This window comes from Bombus bifarius, unplaced genomic scaffold (assembly GCF_011952205.1).
Source record: "Bombus bifarius isolate JDL3187 unplaced genomic scaffold, Bbif_JDL3187 scf7180000007978, whole genome shotgun sequence".
Classification (NCBI taxonomy): Eukaryota; Metazoa; Arthropoda; class Insecta; order Hymenoptera; family Apidae; genus Bombus; species Bombus bifarius.
In genome coordinates, this window is record NW_022884363.1 from 3,240,048 (window position 1) to 3,264,889 (window position 24,842).

At 46.3% G+C, this 24,842-nt stretch overlaps 1 protein-coding gene across 9 annotated transcripts in view; it reads right to left on the reverse strand.

Annotated features, from left to right (window-relative positions):
* Positions 1-24,842, reverse strand: part of LOC117204525 (3-phosphoinositide-dependent protein kinase 1) — a 407,721-nt gene that overhangs the window by 5,742 nt on the left and 377,137 nt on the right. For 6 of the 9 annotated variants that reach the window (XM_033442017.1, XM_033442018.1, XM_033442020.1 and 3 more), the window contains one exon: positions 21-266. In XM_033442017.1, the coding sequence (XP_033297908.1) occupies positions 21-266 (246 nt within the window). Of the gene's footprint in view, positions 1-20; positions 267-5,769; positions 6,417-13,171; positions 13,317-16,118; positions 16,212-24,842 lie in introns of those variants that run through there. The other 3 variants (XM_033442021.1, XM_033442022.1, XM_033442025.1) reach the window with 3 other exon arrangements.

Consider the following 24,842-nt stretch of genomic DNA (forward strand, 5'->3'; position numbering starts at 1 on the left):
TAACGAGATAATACACTTACGGTGGAGAAGCTTCCTTCGCCGATCGCCTTGCCAAAGATGAAGTCCTTGGGAGTCCGCTTGTGCGTTGGCGGGTTGATGGTGGTAAGGGCCGGGTTCGTGGTCGGCGAAACCCGGGGCGCCAAGGTGTTGGGTGGCGCTACCACGCCATTGGTCACGTCGTTCGTTGGTGGAGACATTTTGGACACCGGCCCCTCCACCGTTACTGCCGGCTGTGGCGAAACGGTAAGCGCCTGGTTCGCCACACGCTGCAACAAAAACGTCAACGACTTGATTACTTAGAGTTCGCTTTTTGGCATCCTACGATTTAGTGATATGTCCAACGTTTGAAACAGATAGTGGTAGCAACTTCGTCCTCAAAAAGTGTCTTATGTACGTCAAATATTTGCAATTACATGGGTTTTTTGACAGGTGTGTAACGTGATCAGTAACCAATCGAGGCAACACTTTCCGTAAAAATACGAAAAGAATTCGATGATAGAGTGATAGTAAGACGTAGAGGCACGAACTCTTGTCCGAACACTTAATTCTGCTCTCATAGGCCAATGGATCAGCCGGTACCAGGAAATCGGGTGCCGGAACTGACATCAGCATTACGGACACGTGGCTATGTCGCGCAGGTCAGGCTTACGGGCTCGTTTAAAAGTCCTACCACCTGACGATCCCGTGCCAAACGAAAGCGTCCAAAATGTCACGCATTGTAGTTCGTATCCGAGGCACGTTGAAAGATCAAGGCTACGTGTGACTCGAGTGATTCGAGCAAAGATTGTGCAATGGCAGACGACTTTCTAACGAATCTACGGCATAATCGGCTTACGGACACGACTGTAACATATTTCCCTTTATTTACGAGCGTGTAACAAGTCAAAGTATCGTCGAACGCGATTTAAACGGCTCTTGCAGTGGGAAAATTGAACAAGACTAGAAAAAGATGGGACGACGAGAAAGAGAAAAAAAGATTCTGCTGCTCACGCACACGAACGTGATTTTTAAGCGGTGATCGCTTCATTTCCGGTCCGAAAGACGATCGCGCCCCTTTCGCTTGCCGCTTCCTTCCTCCCATCACCATTGTGTACTTCCGTCCAAAGACGGATCTCGCGTTATACCGTAGCCGCCACAAAAGAAAGGAACTAGTTCTCATCCTCGAACAAGAGAATCCGGATGATCCTCCGTCGAAATGCTCTCTTTTCTTCTCTGACCTTCCCCCCTCTCTTTCTGCGTCTTCCCGCTCCAGCAGAACGGTCTTTGACCGTTTCCCAAATCTGCACGCCCGTTGACTCCCCAAACAAGCTTTCCGCCAAGCAGAAGACACAGGAAATCCGCGTTGCGAGAAACCTTTTGCTAACGGTGCGGGTAAATATCGACGTCTTAACGAGATGCCATTGCCAAAAATGAGCGATCGAAGATGCAGAGGGAGAGAAGATGGTGCCAACAAAGCGAAGTCGTGACACAATGCATCGCAGATACGATAAATTCCCGTTCTCATTTTTCAGAGATCTTCGTCGATCATTTCGCACGAATAAGGAGGCAACTACATAACGGAAGACCCGCGACGTACCACGTTCGATGCGCGTAAACTCGAAGAACCAACCGACTATTAAATTCCTCGTAAGTTTCGCTACGGATGGTAAACAATCTCCGAGCGCGGTTCTCGGATTACGGTGTTGTTAATAAACCTAACCATGAAAGGTTTCGACGAATTAATCAAGGAATTTGCAGCGGCCGTAGCGTGGACGGCTCCGGGAAGGGAGGGTGAACCAGAGGAAGAGATCGTAAACGAGAGAAGGAGGAATTTATATTTAGACGATGAAAACGCAAGTCGGCAAGGCCCTTTCTTTCATCCTCTTTATCTACCTTTCCTCGTTCTTCTTTCCAGGCCGGTTACGAGGCGGGCCCCATGGCGTCAACCATCCGTGTCAGGACGTCGACCTCGTCGAGCATTTGCCCGAGAGCCACCCAGCGGCCCTACTCCCTCTGCTTGGCTGGCTTTCGCTTCGCCCCGCTAGTTTATTTATTTGCTTATCTATTCCTTGGTCCCCTGACTCTCGTCTACTTCTCATACTCTCTCTTTCTGCCTTCTACTCTCTCTCTGTACACCGAGCAAAGGGGATAACCACCGACCGATACCGCAGGATAGAGAGCAGCGTCGATCGCTAGATATCAAGGAGAGAAGTCTCGAGCAGAGGGGATTCGGATAATCGATATACCGACTAACTTCCACTAGACGACCTCGCAATTTGCTTAGATCATATAGATATATACCGTTTGAGAATATCAGAGAGAGCGCGCCTCGTTTAAAATAAACCGCTCTCGCGTAAGATAAATGTATGTGCGAGCGCACGCTCAATCTCGTTGGACCTTTTTCGCGACGGCGTGATATTTCGATTCGTCGATGACCCTGCGACACTTTTGCGTCACGTCCCTGCCTTGTCTGAAACGGACCTCGAGGACGCGGTCTGTTTCCGTTTGAAAAGAGAATGCAGAGAACGCGTCACACAGCTCGAGATGTATGACCTCGTCGTGATAGAAAACGAAAAAAGGAATCGACGGAGCTACATCGCGGGGAAATTTGCCGGAAAATGAAAGCCAAACCGATTGTAATTCGTAATCGATCTTCTAAAAACGAATAAGTTGGCGCGAGCGTCCGTTAAACTCTTCACCCTCTCGTTCTTTCGCGCGTGTGCTCCTCTCTATCCTCCCGCGATTGCTGAATCACCCTGTACACACAACCCAGCAGCATTCCAACGGACATTCTAATTTTAGCCTTGCTCGTCTCGTCTCCTTCTCTCGCGGACAAGCGCATTCTCTGTCCGCGCGCCTTATAACGTTCCACACCGTTCTCCGCCTCTCTCGCTCTAGGTTCACGAGGTTATGTTTTTCATGCAGCCTGCCGAGTGCTGCCCTCTGCCGATGGTACGCGACACTTTCCTCTCTTTTCTCCTTTCCTTTGGTGTACAGAGACTAGACGAAGCCAGAAAGACGAGCACAAGGGGTGGCAGAAAGAGATGGAGAGCAATGATCGGTGTAACCCCACCCTGTCGCATCGGGCTTTTTGCCGGCTACCAGAAGGGACTACGCCTATTGGCGCAGGCGGCCAGCACTTTTGCCCGTGAATGAGATGTTTTGCATTCGCAGACGCTGAGAAACGTGTCGCGCACGGGCTGTGCGACTAAATTGGAACACGCTACGGCCCGAGCTGCCTCTTCGAGAGAGACTAATAAAAGGGTCCCGCGAGAAACGGCGTCGACTCTCCAGCAAACTCGATTTCTCAACCAAGAAAATTAATGCCCTATAAGAGAGTGTCCTTTGTATCGACTCCCTGTGCACCTGATCTTCGTTTACTCGCACGAGTTCACTCGATCTTAAAGCGCTAATACAGCTACACAGAATACTGCTCTTAAAGCTTCAAGATGCGTTTGTGCTCGAAGCACTTGTCTCGATAGAGAAGGAAATCAACATCGAACAAAAAAGCAACAGTCGTTCTCGAACATTGTATTCCGACTTTGTTGCAAGGCAGAGGATGTAACAATAACGTTTCTAATCTTTGTATTACCGTTATTGTCATCTTGCTTTAAAACATCTGCCTATAAAGGAAAAGCACATTCACAAAAGCAATGCCGTTAGCGTGCAACAAGGTGCAAGCGAATCTTTTATCGTAAAAGAAAACGATTTGCCTTTATAAAATTCATTTAGCGGAAGAGCATGATATACTATTCTGGGATTGTTTACGAGTGTCACGCGAAAAAAATGTTACTACATATTGCACAAGCTTACGAAGGGATATCGTGAAATCGTAAACACCGTCTGTCGAATTGCTCCGGAGCTAGGACAACGTACAGCTAATCGAAATTACGACACGGATGCTACCGAGGGAAATCAATCTTGCGCGCGAATATTTACACGTATCGACGTCTACGGACGTTACATCGTAGCGATTCGAAGAGCATTCGACATAACGTATATTTGAAAAGCATCCTGCGTATCATTAACGCGCGATCGTTCCAGCTTTTTATTTCTTCTGTTCGAATACCGTAGAGAGATAAGCGCGTACCATCGACAAAGATCGAGCTACGTCGTGACCAACACTGCCACAAAATTGTTTGCTTTCACATCCTATCGTATAAACACGCGGTCGATCCAAACATGTTTTTTCGGTCGCGAACCCCGATCAACACTACGAATGATCCCTCTCTCGCTCTCTTCGTCCGCGCTCGAGTGTAGTGGAATTTTGCGATCACACCGAGTTCACGTGTACCAAGCTATAACGGCTCGATCTCGAGACCGATTCTCACCACTTCGATGCTTTCCAGCATTCCCAACGATTTATTCCCATTGCCGAAATACGACGGATACGCGTTATTATCTGCGCGATGCAGTATTTTGACGCACGCCAAAATACATACAATGGAACCGATATAAGTTTCTCCTTGTTTTTCGTTTGTTTTCACATTCCAATTGTTTTTTTTTTCTTATATACGAATATAAATCGCGAATCAAAATTTTTTTTTAACATCAAGGTAATTCCAGACTTATATTTCCGCCGATATAACGAGTATTCGTATGGACCGCTCGTTTGCGTTCTTAGCCACAAAAGCAATTGTTTCCGTGTTCGCGACTGTTTGGAACGGCGATATACATATTTTGTAGCTGGTAAATAGACGTGTCACTGAATTCTTTCACTGGATCGCGACCAAGTATCAAAAGTGGGAATCTATCTAAAGCGGGAATATTATTCCTTGGCTGACACGGACAGAGAGAGCACTATTTCTATAGAGAATTCGTATAAAGTTGCGTTCGACAGTGAACGTAAACAACTTTCGAACCGCGTCGTGATTACATCGCCTGTTTTGGAACCGAGAGCTTCGGGCAAATTTATTTAAAATTCGAGCGAACGTAAATTATTCATGCTTCGAGGCAGTGTGTTAACCTCCTCTTTCTATCGCCTCTTTTTCGACACACCAAATCTGCATACACTGTTCTTTTCCGTTTCAGAGGTGACCAAAATCTTATCGAAAAATCTCCCCGCTTCGATCATCATTTTTCAGTTCGAGGAATTTTAAGAAATTCCGACGACGCGTCGTCTTCTTTCGAAATCGCGCGAGAGAGAGAATTCTAGCGACCTACGGGACGCTTTGACATTTTGACGCGAGATTAACTCCGTGAATTTTCCCGCCAAGGAAAAAAATCAAGGATCGAACAACCGTGATCAGCCGAGTCGAGCATGAAAGAAAGATGAAAATTATCCGATTGCAGCAACGAAATAATTACCGGTCACTGAGAAGACGCGCCTTTTGAGTACAAAGTTACCACACTCTCCTTGTCGGGAATAGTATCGCGATCCGTGGGAACGTTGCTTCGGACGATTCTCAGATATTTGACTGAACGGAAGAATAGAATGATTCTAGGCTTGCTTTGTTCGCGGAGCAGGTCGAACATTTCGGCGGATTTCCACGAACGATAAACAATCGAGTTTCGTTGAGACGCGATTGGCTGAAACGCGCTAGCCCATTGTCACGACGAATAATTCCCTAAGCGACACTTCGCGAGGATCTGATCAAACGATTTGTAAACAGGAACAAACGTTCCTAGAGTTTCCCTCTGTTTCCGCAAGAACAGGCACTTGGACGGGAGTTGCCGCGCGGCGTCACACTCGATCACACCTTTCGCGGACTGGTTCGTTATTTTTCTTCCTTATCTAGCGCGCGCGCTCTCGGTTTACGGGATTGTCGTAGGGGTGTGTTTTCTTCTTACCTTGAATAATTTTTTAAGCCTCCGGTAGCCGCGATGTAATCGCGACACGTACTGCTTGTTGGAATCCAGTTTGAATTGTTAAAGCCACAGTTGCGGAAATAAAATTGAAGAATGGAAAATTGAAGAAACCAAAGAACTGTTTTTGCTAGTGAACTCTCGTAAAACCGGGTATGTGTCGCGACTGTTCGTTACAGTTATGATGCGAATTTTAGACAGCGTCTCGATTATGTTTCTTTCGAATCAGTCTCGGGTACATATATACATACATATATATGCATGCGCGGGAACCGAAGAACGAAAAACACGTTCGTGGCCGTTGAGAGCCGTTCGCTTACTGAATTCTACGCCTGGCGTGTCCCGGCTGCTAACCCGCGCTTTCCCCCCACCATTGACCACTCGTTGGCGGCAAGCCTCCCCCCAACTCGATCAAGCCCCACCATGCGTTTTTCCACCACCCGAACACCAAACCCGCATCCGGGAATGATGGAGGGGAGATCGAGGGGTAGCGATCCGTCCACCTCCAGCATTGATGGTAATCTTACCGCGGATCGTAAAGCACGCTTACCCCTGCGGTCAAGTGCGAAAATTGCAATGAAAGCATCGAGACACCTTCAGTCTTTCTCTTCTTTTCTTGTCCCACTGGTATGATCGTTTTTTTCTTTTTTTTCACAACACCGTGGAACGAAAAACAGAAGACAGCGGACGCAGGGATAATATCATTTTCTTCTGTCGTGGTTCCGTTAAATACCTTCGGGGAGATATTTTCGAAATCTCAAAGATTCGTCTACCTGCTCGAGAGGACTAGTCCTTTGGAGAAGCGAGTTTGTCGATAGTGGCACGACGCAAAGGGAATATTTGAAAAGAATTTCTGTCGCGTGGCATTTCGAATCGAAACGACAAATGCTACGTGAAATTGGAGACAAACGTTTCGATACCGCTGCGATATCGCTGCGACGATTTATGAGCGTATGCTTGAACGAATAGAATCGGTGCAGGGAACGTTAGAATGTTAAGTATTTGACAACACAAAGCATTGCGTCGAAGAAAGCAGCTCGAGACAGAGTCATTACGCATTCCTGGCATACGATTACCCCGAGGCGTCTATTTTCTTTTGCATTAAAAAGATAATGGGACCATGCAACGAACGAGTTTCTCGATAACGGATAAATTCGATTCTTCTCTAAGATTAGTGCACTATCGACAGTAAACACTGCGGATAGTTTGTCATCATAGTCAAACGTTCACAACGACTTTACGTGCGAATTTGACCACCGCCTAAGGAGAAGAGAAAAAGAGGCGCCGTGGTGGGGACTCGGATAGATGACCGGTAGTAGGGGACGGCTGGGGAATCCCGTGGAGTGCGCATGCGCGACGATATTGGTGGGGTTACTCAACCGACGGCGCCAGTATTCTCATCCCCCTCCCAACCCCGTCGAACTTCTGGCTCGTCGCGTCGGTGCTGTTGCCTTGGAAGGGAGGGCATGGATCACACGCGCACAGTGCCCTGTCTCTCTCTCTTGGTGTGTTTGTTTGTTTATAGTCGCGTTCTGGGAAATACCCGATGCGAGTAACGGACTCTTGTGCGCGCGGTGGCTTGCACTCCCATTCTGGCGTTGCATCCGGTCGGTTCTCCGCGAGTATCCCGACGAATGCTTTCCTTAGTTCTTAGTATTCTTCTTTACCCTGCCACTTAGCATTCCCTCTTCCATAGCTGCTTAAACGCTTATCCTTTTAAAGCCTCCTTTACGTTTATTCATTTCGTCTCGAATGTGAAAGAATGAGTTACGCGTTTTTCGCTAACTCGACCATTCTCTAACCATTAGTATCCGTTCGACGTCAATTTCGAGTTACCTGTCGAGTTTTCCACATCTTCGTCTCTTTCTCCCATTTTTCTTCGATTACCTGTACGTGTAAAGGTGGTCATGTGGTCGAACACATTCCGAAGATATTGATACAGTTTACTCTGTGAAGAAACAAGCTTTCGGTATTTTCCCTATCACGTTTGTTGATTATTGGTCTATCGTTTGTTGGCAGTTTTGAAAACACCGCGTGATAACCTAATCACGGCACGCTCGATACAATCGGGCACGCAACAGACCGATAAAAATTTTATCGCAACACATTCTCTCGAAAAGTAGTTCACGCGTAATCTCAAGAATGCAGTACATCAACCACGTTATTTTTCGTTGTGTGCGGCCCTACCTATACGTATACGTGTATCTACAAATCGCATAACAAATATTGTACGTACAATGGAATTGTGTAATGGTTGCTCCGCGGCGCCGCACGACGGAAAATCGTGACGCCTCTCGAACGATAAAGGTAGTTATCAAATTGACAGTGTCATTTTATAGGAAATCAGAGCTGCAACTATATTTATCGAGGTTTTAAGAAACAGTTGCACTTCTATTTTCATGTTTGCTGTTATGTCAGATGACAACATACGAGAAAAAGAAAAACATGCAAGAGAGGACACGAGATTATCAATTTAAGCATAGAGTTATCAGCGTTGGCGAGGTTAAACATTTTCGTGCTTCGTTCAACGCCACTTGTTTAATTCGAAGCCATGACGAATGGTTCCGCGCACCGATGACAATGGTCGTTCATTTTGCAAATCTCGGTTCATTTGTTCGTGCAGTCGAACTACGGAATCGTCCCTGTTGCTCGTAAATGCCTGGTCGAGCGATATTTGACGACAGGCTGTCTCTGCTATACCGATTAATATTACTGTCTAGTCCATTTAATAATAAACATATATTGTTGCCCGACGTTCAACCGCTAATATCTTGTTTACTTGCCCCGCGGCGAATCTTCTTGCACACAAAATGGAATGCAACGCAACGACAAAGTCCAGCATACCAGGAATGGTTTCGCAGTTGTTGACTCTTCCGCGAATCAGCGGACATTATCGTTTCTTTAAATGAATAATTGCCTGTTGTTATATCGTCGCAGCAAGAGTCAGCGTCTAGTCATCCGCGGCTAGATGCATATACATATTTTGATCAGCCGGATTTCGGACCGATTTACTCCTCTTCCATTTTGAGTCATCCACCTGCCTACCTTGAATATTGATTTCAAAGGAATCGCGATCAGTTTGCCTTGAATCACGGATCGCGACGTACGTTATCCGCTCTCTTTCGAAAATTTCACTTCGAAGCGTTTCGTAATCGCGCCAACTTGTTCGAAGTAAATATGTACATATGTATAACGGCGTGCGTTAGACACCGATCAAAGTCTTGCGATGCAAGGCGTGGAAAGATTTGATCGGCCGATCTTGGAATACGGAAGAGTCATCGAGACCGAACATGACTTAAGTAAACAAGGAAAACGCGGATGGAAAGCGCAAGCGTGATCGCGCGTCTCGTGCACTCGATCATCTCGCGAAATGACTGGAAAAAGAAAAATTTTTTATCCGGATAGGAGGTTTCCGCTTAATATGTCATGCAGTCATCGAACTTGGAACGCTATTATCGTGATCGTTTGTTCCAGTGCCTCGTCGCAGTGCAAATAATCATCCGCCGCCGACCAACTGGCGGCACACAGAAGGCAAAATACAACATGGCGGAGAGAGAGACGGCAGAGAAGCCTCGTGACGTGTTACCGTTGCTACATAATTAGCGCGCGAAAATAGATTTTTGCGAAACGAGCCGAGCTCCGCTCTGGTATGTCAATGAAAACAAATCCTTGTTCCCCTTTTTTCCCCTCTCCTGCTCCCTTTCTCTTTGTCGAGGCCTGGTAGCTCAGGCGAAGGCCGCCGAATACTGAAATATACACGCCGTTCGGAATAGTCGAATCATTGTTTGCTCGATCGAGTCCTCGGTATCGTTTTGCTTCTCGCCAAACCGACCTAGCTTCCGAAATAACAGGCACGGCTTCCCCGCATCTATCTATATCCTGGTCCTCGAAACCTACGCTCCATCGAAAGAAATTCATTGCAGAAATTGAACAGAAACTTGACAAGCGGTTGTCATTGTTTTAGATACCACCACTAGCGTAGAATTGAAGAAAAATCGTAAGACAGTGATTAGTGGAATTTAACTCTCGAGGATTGCACTGCGAATCGCGGCAATCAAAGCACAACAAGGTTGTATAATATTTTAACAGTTAATATAAATGCTTATATGTACTTATCATCGCTCCCCTACGTGCAGGCGGTGCGTATAAAGCAATAAAGAGACACAATTGTGCAAACATATAAATGTAATTGGAACAGTTGCGACACGTGCGGCCTTGTCTATATAATGCAGAAAATTTGCATCGATATCCGGCAAAGAAAATTTATCCTTTGATCGTTCTAATTTCCCGTTGAACGCCGTCATTTCCATGGGAATATTAAAAAAGCGTTTCTGTGCTCTTTGAAGCAAATATGAAACCGAGGTACGACATTACCTTTGTATCGTTATTACAACAACACTCTTCAGCAAAGCACGGAAAACAAATTTTTTTTTTTTCGATCTTACCGTGTTTTGAAATCTAACAACTGAACTGTAACGATTATGTAATGCGTCATTTTTTTCACATGTTCGGTGATAGTCGATAATGGTAGATAATAGTTGCAAGATAGAAATTGCAGGTAAAGTTTAGTGTTCCTGGTAGAATGTCGGTGCGCTTCGATGTGAAAGCCTGTATGGACATGGTGCATCATCTAGTACAATTTTGCGCGACCGATGTTAATATCGGTGGCAGAAAATTGCTGGAAAATCAGCCACGAACCCGCGAGTGACTGACTAATCGTCGAAGAATGGACGTTGTTCCTTGTCCTATCTGTTTCTAGCGAGAGAAACTTTATATGTACTAGCCTCGTAGAAAGATTGATTCGCTATCTCATGTTCTGAACATGGGGCTGAAATCCAATGCGCTTTTTCAAACTGAAAGGTTATTTTTCATTCTACCTGAATGTAACAGGTTTCATACGCCAAGCTGATATTAATTGGAGACTTCTATTTTACGCGATCATTTTAAAGGTGGTTACATTGAATCGTATTTTGTGTACATACTCGACGATAGAGTTCAAAGAATAGTAAACGCGCTTCTTTGTCTTAGACAAACAGAATAGATTAGACACTCGTGCATGCTATGCAACGCGTGGGTGATTAATGGTTTATCATACAGGCGATCGTTATGCGAATCACTTGCGAACCAATCGCTAAGAAATGATCGCGGCACGACGCTGCGCGGCTTTCTTAAAACGTAATATTGAGATCGGTCGGAGGACGAGTAAGGTGCACGGTGTCGCGTCATTCGACGCGCGTGTCATAATAATAAGCGGTGAAATGATAGCGAGCTTGCCCACCTCGCCTTTGTTGGATCGAACGCAGGACGACGCGGGCAAGAAAAACAGTCAGGTTCGGCAAAATAAATGGTCGACTAATTAATGAATGCACGAGCCTTACGGACGTGGCGCAAATAAAGGAGCGCCACCGGCGTCGCCAATAAAACAATGATTTCAATCGTTGTGGGCTGCAACAGGAAAGCATCGAGATAATCGGTCCGTCCTTTGGCTAAGGCTAAGCCGGCAACATTTCGAGACTAAAAGGTGACTTTTTGGAGAAATCTATAAAGATTCCGTTGAGAAACACCGTCGGTTATTTATCGTTGGTAAAAGAAAGGAAGAAGGAAGGTGCGGTGTAAAAAGATGCAACGAGGCATTAACTGGATAAAAAAAAGAGGGATGAAGGGAAGAAGGCGAAACAAAGTTGCTCGCGATCCGCCGAGCAATTATAATTGATAGCGGGTGGGATACGAAGTACTAGTTGCCGGTAGAAAAATTTCATCGTTCCGATGAAGAGCTCGCACCAACGTGAGAAAGAAAGAGAGAGGTGACATTAAATAGCTATTATTAACAGCCGTCCAGACGGTCGTTACGATAGCCAGGACGCTTGAAATTACTCTAATTTCCACGAATCTGCCGTGGAATGAGATGCAAATTCCCCTATTTATTTTGCTGGCGATCTCACTCTTAATAAGGCCACACAATGTTGCCTCGCGCCAGTTCCGGCCGTGTGTAGTGAAGCCTTGTAATTTCCCCTGCTAATATGGAGCCTCGAGTTCTGACAAGGTATACACGCGAGAATGGCCGGTTAGCGAAATTTCAATTTCATAGGTTCGGCCGTTCGTTCGGTTGTCGACGAACGCCTGAACGGGCGCGCGGCGTGAACCTCGATTAATCGGTTTCTCGCCTGGCGCGTTTTCAGCCACGCACAACCGAACGGTATTCGTCTCGTTGTTATCAGCGAACGATCGCGTGGCGAGCAGAGAACAGACCCTGGTCCGACACGGATCGACGTTCGTGGCGCGTGAGCGCAATCGCGTCAGATCTGATCGGTGAATTCCAACCCGATCGCCGATTGCAGGATCTAGCGCTTACGTGACTAATTAGTTGGGAATTCGAGCGAAATCGCCAGCCTGCACTCGATAGTGCGTTACGAAGGTATATCGATAAAGTCCACCGAATGACGTTTTATCGATTACATCGTACGCGAACGGTTTCAGGAGGAGGGGGTGGAGGTGCAGGTAGCGGAAGAAAAAGAATGGAAAAAACGATGCCGGCGGTCCAGAGAAGAAAGAGAGCGAGAGTACGCGACCAGATTAGAGCTAACAACACCTTCGTGCGCGCTCTGTCTTTTGAACGCGTGCTACTCGCGCGACCGGATAGGTCGTGCTTACACCGGTGACATTAATTTAGAAATCGGACCAATCACCTCTCCAAACGCGTTCCACATTCTTTCAGTCAAAAATCGCATTTATCAATTTTCGTGCTCAGTATTTATCGAATTGGATTACTTAACTCTTCGATAAGACGCGACAACATGCAATAACGATTTTGGGGTCGAAGCTGCGCCGATATACGATATACGAGTATGTACTGCCGCAACGATAGAATTCTTTCGCGTCGAAAAGTAGTACATAGTTCGGCTGCAAAATAATAACTGAGATGCAACGATCCACGAAAGCAATGCATAGCAGAACGATCCTCTTGCCCGTAAAGGGCCTCCGCTCGTAAATGGTCGTCGCAAACGCAGGAACAAAAGTCAATAGACGGGTGCACGCGTGCTGCACGGTAATTTTCCTACTGGAGGCGAGATCGAGACAACGTCTCGTCGCGATCGCATGAATGGAAAAAACAAGGGTGGGGATTAATCGAGGAGAAACCGGATAGTGGACGTGCGGAAGAAATGCAATTAGAAAAAGAGAGCAGCGGGGAAATATGGCAGAGAACAATGCGAATAAAGCGAATCGACCACGAGCGAAGTGCCGCGGCAGCCAGAGAGGAAGAGAGAGAGAGAGAGAAAGAGAGAGCAATGTATCGCGGTGACCGATAATGCGAGGCATGGCCGTCTGGCAATAAATAAAAAAGTATTTGTACCGTTTATCGGCTGTTTACGACGGCCTGTTCACTTACAGCAATATAGTAAATCGCGTAGGCTGCGTGAATCATTGGTGGCTGGGAGTCGGTCGATCTTCGAACCTCATTCATCAGGCAATGTTTCGCTCGACCTGTCGACGAGGGCGCCGATTATAGTTATGGAATTTCAGAAATCACGATTCTTAATTAATCCCCGAAGCGGAGAGCTCGCACTTGGGCCACGCGATCCACCGATAAGGTGCACGTAAACGAGCAGGGAACAACCACGCCAGAAATATACGTATAACGTCTGCAAATCGTCTGACCGTATTTCGATTCCCGAAGCGAGACCGTCTTTATCTGGGCCGGCGGAGAACGAGGTTACCTCCAACAGTACACAGCAAATACATACTTGGTTTGTTGCAACCGATTCGCTTCTTTACATTCGGGATAACAGTAGAACGATCGACGACGTTTAACCGCGACACGAGTTGCAAGCGCCCGGTACTTGGTATCCCGGTAAGAGCATCGTTAGACCGCTGAAATTATAACATTCCACCGCGTGTTATCTCGCTTATCGTCGCTGTTGGATGCGAAAAGAAAGAACCAATACCGATACTCGACCACGAACATCCGTTAATATCACTTTTAGACGAAAATATATCGTTTATCGAACGCCTAATCGTCCTGCGTGTATCGTACGTTCCTTTATATACATACATATAAATCCGCAAGCAAGGAAAGATAGTGCTCGCGTAACAATCTGTTATGTCGTTCTTAATCGGGAAACAAACAACAATCCGTTTGTGCGGTTGTTGCCACGTTCGAGTAAACAGCCGAGGCCAGGAAAAAAATGTACACGTGCGCAAAGTCCATTTATAACATAGAGCACCGTATCTACGGCTCGCGGTCGATACTACGATTGCGGTAAATAAGTTTACGACCCACCACCAACTCCCCTTACACCGTTCTATCGTTCCCGAACGCGTTTGCGAACAATATACAGAACTTGGTTCGCAAATTAATCAGTCAGTCAACGACGAGCGAATTCTCCTTCTCGCGAGTCACCGTCGACGAGCATGTTCGTGATCATTTACGGTATCGTCGCGATCTCTTACCGAACAAAACTATCCACTGTCACCTGATACTAATAATAGCGTAATAACGGGGTCCTTTTATTTATGACACTATTACACAACGAGATCAGCTTGAGCGGCCTACGACCGAGGCGCCATCGCATCTGGCTACTTTTGAAATTTGTGTGGTCGTCTTGTTTCGCAAATTAATGTCACGGTCACTCGTGACGACACACATATTGCGATAGATACGTTTCTTGGTGCACACTTTGACAACTGTCGGAAAATTCCGTTTACGTGTAGCAGCATCCTATTTACGAGAAAATCACCGAGCACAGGAGAGACTCGAAGTCACGATGTTGCAAGTGATGGAAATCAAGAACGTTCGACCGATAAGTTCAAACGACAAATTATCATCGTGGTAAAGTCGGTCAAGCCAAATCCTTGTAATCTGCTTAAATTCATCTCACGGTCCAGAGTCGTTCATCGTTCGTCGTACACTTTTATCGAATCACTCGATTCGTTCGTTCTGTCTTTACGGCCGATCGTAGTTTTTAAAAACCGCGGAGCTCTCGCACGAACGAAGGGATAGACGACGCGGAATGATCGCGCTTGCGACTGTCGGGTCGTTTCGATGCGTTCGCATAACATGGTCGTCTCAATGGCACGTGTTTACTGTCGCGATGCCAAGCGAATTTTGGCCGCGGCATAGTGGGCCGAAGGCTCGTTTGTCGTCGAAGCTTTCTACCTGACAGTTAATGGCCGCGTGGATGATTAACGTGATCGGATTAAGGGTAATTAGAAAATGAAGCTTGTATCCGTTCAGCTGCAGCCTCGCCGCTTTTCCTTTTCAAGTTCCAGCGGACAGGTTACGAATAATATCTTAGTTTCCTTTCACGGACCGTGTATCTCTTTCCCGAGGGAGCGGTGAATGATTATGATTAGCGAATGTGTCTCTATTATTTGAGAGACAGTAATTATGAGAAAATGTAAATGGCTTTCTAATCAGACGATTCTAGAACTAATTTCGAATCACGTGCCTAATGATCGATGGTCATTGGAACACGAGTGTCTTGACCTTCTTGTCGATGATTAATGAAAAACTGGTTTTATATATGCTTATGCACGTAGCAGTCGAATAGTTACACTTGCCGCATACCTTGTTTACACGATCAAACCAGGAAACGAGATGTCCCATTTCTTTGCTCGACACGTTTCCCTCGAAAGCATTTGCAAACTTCGAGAAAGAAAAATTCTTGCCTCTCCGAATGTAACCAAATTTATCACGTGTAAAATCAAACTTTCGGTATTGCTAACTTTTAAAACAAAAAAGGAGCGATAAAAATGTACTTGTTCGAAGCAATATTCAAGGCCGCATTTCCGAAGGCGCAGAGGTTAACGCAGCGTGTCAACACGGTAACTTATTGGTACAACGGTGGAATCTTTGATCGATCGTAGGTGGCCGTCTATTCTTTGGGCCGACTTCCGTCCCGGCGCCCCGTCCTACGGTCCGTGGACAGAAACGGACAGGTACACAGGGAGGGGAGGTCGTGTGGGTGTGCCACCGCGCAGGGGATGACCTGATTTGTATTCGCCGACAGAACGTCGTTTGCTAACTCGATGAAAACCCACATTTTCCGAGTTTCGTCGATTCCGTGTAGCTCACGCTTTGAATGCGCAAGAGAGCGAATTGTTTTAACGCGAACAAAGGAACGTGTAATTTTCCCCCAAGTTGCCCGTCGTCGCACGAAACGTCACGATCGAGCTGTGAACTCTGTGCGCGAATTGGGAAGCAAAAGTAAGAAAACAGTTACTCCTACGAACCATTTGGATGTACCAAGGATCCAAAGCAATCGATCCGTGTCACTGGAAAGACTGTCTCGCTCGATAGTCAAAATCGTCGGAGATCGAGTTGGAGTTCGAATTACCTTCTGACAAAAGCACATCTGCAACCATGTTATTCGGACGGTTCCACAGGATCCAATCGGAAATATTTGCTTCACCATGACTTTGTTCGTCAGCAACACTTTCTCCAGACAAATTCCTGTTCGTGATCCAAGTTTTCCCAAACAAACCTCGAACGTAGTATTGCGGCACTGACTAATCTTCCACGATAAAACGATACGTCGTGTATGTTTGTTTGGTCCGATAATGACAACGCGTCCACGGTATTCGAGAGGTTTAAATTCGCGCGTACTCGATGTGCAACGTCGTAGCCGCGAAATGAAAATATTTTTTCTTTTCGAACAATATTCCACTCGAGGACTTGCAGTCGAATCAACGTTACTGCACGTGCAGCGACGTGCGTCATCGTGAGCGCGCTTCGTCGATAATAATGAGCCGCCAAATCGGCAGAACGCGACACAATAGCGCTCGGCTACGTCACGCGGATTAATACGGGATCGAACCACCTGCGAAGCGCGACTGATTAACGATCGAAGCACGATCCGTTACACGTCTGAGGCAAGCCGTAGCCCGTTATCACCCTGCCGCTTGTCGTAATCGTCTTTTTTTCCCTCTCGTAAACAGTCAAACTCGGAAGCTAAGCAACGCTTTGGAAAAGTTTGAGAGAATCAGTGTCAAAGGGTATCGAAGATCGACTGATCGCGAACCTCGCCGATTGTCGCCTCTCGTGCGAGTCCGATTAACGAGCGTAGAAGATGAAACTGTAACGATCTCGAGTTCGGAGAATTCTTAATCCGGCGTTCGATCCTCTAACTCTTTGGATATAATTTGACCTACTTTCCTCGAGTAGCGTTCAATGACTTTGCAAGTTTCGCTAGGAAGTTACTGATCGAATTTGATGGTTACATGTGTGTAGAATGTACAAAAAAGAGAAAAGAGTCCGACGATTTAATCCAACAAGTTTGCGACGCGTCCAACACGGTGCAATCTTTCACCGATCGATTCGCAAAAGAAGAAGAGAAATTACAGGACGATTTTCGTACGGGACGTAGAGGCACGAATTTGGGCGGATGGATGTGCGTTACGCTGGCGAGGGTGTTGCTCGTAAAGGAGGCCATAAAAGACGGTTATAAATGAAGTCGCTTGGCACACAAATATTAATAGCGTAGATTAGTTAAAGGAAAAATAGGAACACGTGTTTACATTCGCAGATCGCATTTACGACGTGCGTTCGCGTTCGCGGATTCCTATGACGTAACTGACGTGAGCGTATGCACGACCAGCTGAAAAATATTTGCTCTCTCAACGAGACGGTCGATCTTTTTCGTCAATCATCCTGAGATAGAGGCACGCCCGTGTATACTCGCTCGTGTTGCTCGAATTCAACGTCACGAGCGAGGAAAATTTGCGAACGAAACGCCCCAAGGTAACTACGATAAGTGGATGACCAAACGACGGATCGGCATTTGCCCATGTCATCGATGACCTCGGGTAATCGATGCAAGAAGAAGTATCTCCCTTGTCGGAAAAGGCCATTCTCGAAATTTGTCTCGATAACGATCGGTAGACTTATCTTGAACGAGCTTAAACGAAACAACGATTAAGAGAGTTACAGGAAGAACGAAAACTGTACGAACGGGGAAGCGACGACGAAGAGGGCGAAGAACACGGGGTTCGTTCGTTTTAACGAGGTTGATTCGTTTTATTACCGGCTGATTGCGCGGAGCGGCGAATCGCGAGTTTCGGCTCCGGCCCGGCGCGATGGATTTGTAAACAAGGCCACGCGATGAGAAAAAAAATGTATTTTTAACGAGGCTGATTGAGAAAGGTGCGTGAAACGAGCGTGCGGTTTTTATTCGCGCCGCGACGATGCGTCGCCGCGAGAAACATCGGTATCCAAGCAAAATCGGCGGATCGGCACGACCTCTGAAAAATACGATTCTACGTAATAACACCGACAATAAGGACATTGGCTTTGCCGCACTGTCTGCTCAAGGTGGTTCGCGCATAATAACGCGCGATTCGTCGAGAGGTGCGTGGGCCTTACGAATACCATATTCCTTTTTAATTATAAAGAGAAGCGGCGTGTTTTTAAAAGCTTTGCTTTTAACACCAAGTTGTTTGCACGAGCCGTAATCGTTTTTACTGTGGGTCATTCATTTATTGCGCAGCATACGTTTCTATCGTAAGCAAAAAATCACGGTGGCCTTGTTATAATAGCATTGCACTTTTTTCCTTCTAATTATTTCGCAAACATCGAAAGTGCTTGAAACCAGATAAAACCAAGGTAGCCGAAAGAACCGTAGAATCAAATAGAATTCAGCAGAAGCCTCGAACCTCGAACGTAGCCACGAGTTGTTCGAAGTAATCGCGGCGTGATCGCGCGAAAATTGGCCCATTAATTGCCGCGATTCAGCCAGCTGCTAATTAAAAGTACACAGCGGCATTTCGCAAACGTTTCTCGGGGAGATTCTCTTTTTCGAAGGACAGTTCTGTGACCGGTTTTCTTCTCGTATCAACGAGGCACTGGTGCGCAACTGGTAAACAGCGCTCGTCAACACAATGCACCAAGTACCTAAACGGCCCTCCGCTCGAATCCCGATGAAATTTGGCGCTTCCTTCTTCGCTTCACCGAAACTACATCGATGGCAGTTCTTCGAAGGCCGTCGATCGACGAGAAATATATTGAAATTTATTTTTGTCAGGTATCGCGCGTCGGAGAAGCCGAGATCGTTCGTGCAACGAAACCAAGTGGCCAGTATGCGAGCAAAGGATAACGACCGTTGTACAAAAAATATGGTAAAAATCTTTGCGGCGGCGTAAATATTTTTTTACGTTGGCGAAATAAATGCCTCGATTAAGGAGAAATCGAAGGCAAGTTCGCTTCGTTCGTTTCTTCTAGCTTCTTATCTCTCGGTTAACGAGCGAATCGACGATGCGTTGTCGATGCTGAACCGAGTTTCGGCTCAAGAAGTTTCGCCACGAACGAAAACAAGATTACGCAGCGACACTGTTTCGTCGAATTGCGCGAATGAAAATATTACGTGTTCGATGGCCGGCCAGCGGAGATTGCAGGTGAGATTGCCGGTAAATAAACGATCGCTAAATGAAAACAATCCTTGACTGACCATGCTAGGGTATCTCTGGTGACGCACTTCCAGCGTCGATGCATCTTATCTGTGATCTCGTTCACACGTTTCCATCCAAGATCACGCACGTATCTTAAAATCGAAGGTGAATCGCGATATTTTCCTTACGCGTGGCACACTTCGGCAGTTGCAAAGTTCGAGCAACACTTCGATTAATTCGTTAAGTAGCCATCGAGGTGTGTATCGCATTGCACGTTGGTGTGGAGTAACAAGTACTTTGCCTCGCAGTTGACGATCCAATGATTCTTTTGCACACGACGTTTCTCAAAAATAACAAGACGCACACCAAGCGAGTCGATTTCCTCGCTCGTTTCGCAATATTTGTTCATCTGCTTTTCGTATTTATCAGTTCATCTGCAGTTATTTTTGCCCACGCGAAGTTTAAATAACAATCGGTATTGATATCCATGCTCGGCAGTTGCTCGCTTGTTTTCACATCGATTTGCTTGTACAACAGAATCGCGGGTAATGGTCGAAATAACACACGGGCAAACATATGAAAAAAAGGAAAGCTGTCCGCGCCATTCTCGCAACAACGGCAGATGCTTCGCATACCAGTAGAAATTCAACTCGCTTCTAACGTTATATTATGCCATAAAGTGCGGTCTGTATTATGCACACGCACAGGACGTGCATGCGAGCCGGTACGGGCGAGAAAGGCGAATAACGACAATCGTAAACAATGCCCCCGGAAAGTCCGTAAGCGAAACAGTGATCGAGTCCGAAGAAATGGCGTTCCTCTTGTGTTTCCGTAACGACGAGATTCGATCGACGGAATTCGTCCTACGCGAGAATGACTTCGAAGAGTTTCATTAACTTGACGCAAATGCCTTTGTAACGTCACGGAAAAAAGCTGCTATTGGAGGTGTACGTTTGCACATACATTTAATCGAAGCACATTTTCACTTCGATCTTCCTCGCAACGAGCGAGAGTGGAGAACGTCGAAGACAATAATAAATTTAAATATCAAATGACGCAACTCTCGATTTGTTTGTTTAATTCGTTATCGACGGTGTCACGAGGCAGTCACTTGTACCGTATGTACAATTCGTGGGCCGATTTGTCCACGATCACGCGAATGCCAACATAGCCGTTTATCGCCAGCCTCTAACGTAAAAAAGCTACAATGTGTCTTCGCGGCGTCTAAAGACAGGCTCGCTTTTGGTTCGCTGCCGACCGATTAAGTCCGACCAAATTTAAATACTCGCACGATCGTGAGCGTTTTTTTTTCGGAACGATAAAACCACGTGCCGTTTTATCGGCAATCGTTATCAGTTTCGTTAACATTCTCCACAAATAGCGGGACTATGCGCTCACCGTCGGTCAACGTTGCTCGCCAACGTTGCGGAAAACGTCCGCGCGGTTCGCGATAATTTCCCGCTACTGATTTTCCCTTTGGAACGTTCTCAGAAATCAGCGGACACTTCGAAACGCGATACTCGTGACATCCGGAAGGAAATATTTATGCCGGCGACGTCGCTACGGATTGATAAGGATGCCGTGCTACTCCGAAACGAAATTCGCCGTTGCTCGATAACGTCGCTTACTTTTTCACGATCATAGAGATTCGCGTCGCGCCGTACCTTGTCGCTTGAGTCTCGTATATGCATACGCGGACACACTCACACGGACGCGCAATTGCCACGCTTACACGCGCGAATGGACGATATCGCCAAATGTTTCTGTTCGTAATCCACGGCAACCACGCTGGAAGCCTGTCAAAACGTAATATCGGATTTCCACGTAACATTTTCCATTAGTCTGGCCAGTGTGCGACGTCAAGTCGGCAAACCTACTCATCAGGATTGGAGAGGTTATCGGGTAAAACCGCCTGGTACCTGGCAAAATCTCTGTAATTTCGACGACACCGTTAGACACCGTCCGACAACGAGTCTGACCTTTGAACTATGACGTTGCGCGCGTCTTTCGCTTTGTTCGCGTAAACTTCCATTCGGCGGCTGGCCGTCGAAGCGTCGAATAGCCGGAAATCGCGATATACTCGGGTTTCTAATCGAGCGTTTAATTTCCTTCGAGGGAATCCTGATTGCCAATAAATTGATACACTTTAAAATTGATATCCGCGTGCGTGGCGTTCTTCGATGCTCGCGAAATTACGCGATGAATCGATTAATGGCACGCGAATTATCGCATTGAAACCATCACGGAGATTGCGATTTCTCATTAGAGACCTTGGATCGTTTGATATAAGGAGTGCGAGTGCGTTCCTTTCGATGCGAAAACTGGCTTTGTGTCGAGAGAAACCTGTTATTCGGTCGAATATTAGCTATGTGCATCCAGTGACGTCGGAAAAAGTAACGAGCGTGGAAAACGGGAAGAGCGGCGAATCGTCGGAAAGTACGTGAGGAATTTAGCTTCTCCGGCAACGTTCGTCTCGTTGAAACGCCTCGTCACCGATGGAACAAAGATCGTTCACACCTCTGTTTCCCCTATAAGCGGCCGCCGACGATTGTTCGTTGCTTTGTGTAACGACCGTTATTGGATTCCGGAAGAAAGTCGCAAGGAATAATCCGTTGGCACTCGTTTGTGTTTCGCGGTTAATACATTCACCATGGCAAGCATCCATCATTTCTAGCTTTCTACTACTTTTCAAAGTAATTAATCACACGGCCATTGTGCTCGCCCTTCTATCTTTTGCTCTTTCTCCCTTTGTCTTTCCCGCTCGCCCTTCTGCACTCACCAAGCTGATAACGCGTTATCGTAATCCAAGGGTGAGTCCACGTCGAACGCGCCCACGTATAAATACACGTCGATAGTATCACGGAAGTTCACTTGCCACGATCGATCGACCTTTCGTTCCTGGAAGTTGTTCGCTCTCTCTAGCGCACGCCCCCTATAAATTTATTTCGATGCGAAACGCGCGGGCCTCCTATTGCCAGCCGACTAAATGGCCGTCGGATAACGGACACTCGAGGAGCGCGTGTATCGCGAGCCTTTGCCATGGCCCGAGATACCAAAGCTTTTTCGCCGTCGATCGCATAGTACGCTCCAACGATTCGAGCCGCGGAATTCTCTCGCAAACGTCGATAGAAGGGATTGGTCAGTATTTAGGAGCAACGTGATATACGACAGGTCGAGACAATGGTCGCCTCGAGACTACCTTGTCTCGCCTCGTGAACCGTGCCTATGCAAAATACTAATACGATCGAATCTTTCTCTGCAGGTCTGCAAAGTGGTCTGCGTGAAATTTCACGATAGGGGTTCGTTTCTGATTTTATTATTCCAAGCCTGGTAAACTTATTGACGCGGCACAGCCATTATTGTATAGATATATCTAACGTTCCACGTAACGGACAAGCCATTCTGATTTCTCGAGCAAGACGATTTAACATTTGCCGCTTATCCTCGATTCGTGTCCCATTTAAAAACGCCACGAGGAAAACACCGAGCGTATCGACAGTTTCGGTTAAATTTAGGCGGGTGGACAAGTCACTTGGCAGCGTGGAATTGTTCCTTAATTATCCTACGACGAGAAGATGGTCGCGGAAGACGGACGAAACACAGGGCCTCTATTAAAAGCGGCAACAACGATGTAAATTAATCCAGATGCACGAAAAACGGTGGCGCGCTGACTATATTTAGTTCGTCAAATGGAAGCCATTGGAAATAGAACAAAAGCGGACCGCTTTGTTATTCTCGAGTGTCCGTGATCGTGTGTAACCACGTGGACGTCCCGTATAATAAAGTCGAATCGCTGAAAAATAGACAAACAGCGCGTGCAACCTTTTCAAACACCCCTAACGCCCCGTCTCTTTTCCTCTGTCCTGGAATTTACACAGTCTCGACCGGTTCACCGTGGATTATTTTTGGAACCGATTTTCCTCTTCGAGCGACGAGTCGCGATCGTGTCTTTTCTCGGCGCTCCTGCACGTCCTGTCTCGTTACGTTCGCGATGAAAATAGACCGTGTCGTTTCTACTTCTGTTTCTGCCTTTCTCGTGTCAGTCACACGAGTCGATCGTGAAAATAAAGACGTGCTCGTTGTGATGCCCTTTGCCGATCCGATGACACGGTATAATAACAGCCATACAACGATAAATACAACGAGCGTTATCTATAATTTTACAGCAGTTTGTAATTAGGAATTAACCGACGAACAGTTATCAAGAAGCTTTCGCTAAGCTAGTTGGTGTGCGACACGTAACGAACGCAACACGGAAGTGGAAATTCATGGGCGAGCTAGTTCGATAATTCAGGAAACAAATGTTCGTTCTTTCGCTTGTTTTCCGATATCGTATGGGAACGGCTCGTGTTCTCCGCTTTACGGCAATATCTAGCATAAATTACGCGCACCATGCACGCGTATCGTACGCTTAATGCTCGCAAGTAGGAGCGGACACACGTGCAGTGGACGCGCGGGGGTAGATGTTTGAACGTCGAGGGGATGGAGAAAGCTTTCCGGCGCCTATTCACGACGTTTGCTTGGCGCAAACGTTTGGTAACCTCGAGTAAACTTACGAATCGTCTTTATACCGCCTACGCATACTCTTACTATGAATTTAGCGGGCCACATCGCGATCCTGGATGAATTATGCATCCTTTTCACGAGGAGAGGTGAGCGGAAAATGTGGAACGACGTTACGACTGATATTTGCTATTATTTCACGATAGATTCGAAAATTTTGTCCTCGTGTACGAAGCAGGGAGGCACAGAAAATTTCCAACCAATTGAATTTTAACGATCTCGCAACACGTTATTCTGTAGCAAAAATTTGTGCTGATGGACGACACAAAATTTCTCAAAGTATATTCGATCAAGCTTGACCTAATTTCTAAAAAGATCTGCAAACCAGCCGGTAGGTACCTAATTCAAGAACCGCGAATGCGTATCTGTTCACGTTTCGTACAATTACAGTTACATAATTTTCGAGCTGCGTATATCCTTCATGCGCCGTGAATGATCGTTCGTAATATACTCGATGTATAATTACGATAGTAATCGCGTGTCCGAGTACGTTTTACATGATTTGCAAAACAAGCTCGAATTCTTTGCTTCGAGATCGATGCTATCAGGGTATAGATTTAAGAAAATAAGTCTAATCGCCAAGCAATTCGCGAATGATAAAACGTTCTTGCGCGTTGGTGTTACGAGTGGCTAGCAAATCCACCTGAAAACACAGCTGCGCGCATTCACACCTGCGAGACGTCGCGACTTTTTGTTAATTTCCAAATGAACGCGCACACGTGTAGCCTCGACCGTGGACGTAATCGGACCGAATGAAAGTGAAACAATTCCGAGCGTTCCATCAACGACGTAACCCGCTGGAAACTGTGTACTTACTTTGAATGACGTCTGGTAAATAATTGTCTACGATGTTTACGTAAATGACGAGTTGAATAATGCCATTCAACACAATGAACCTACGTAAAACCTACTACTATATGGTATCTCTGTTTGAATTTGTTTGTAGCATACTGTCGTAACGTTCATTGGACACTTAAATTAAAAACTTAAATTTCGAGCGATTTAAATAACCGACCTGCATCGACCGAATTCTACGAATAATTTTATTCGTCAAGAGTGTCAGATTTGTATCAATCATGCGATAGACGCAACCAAGACGCACCGAGGTTTTTTCG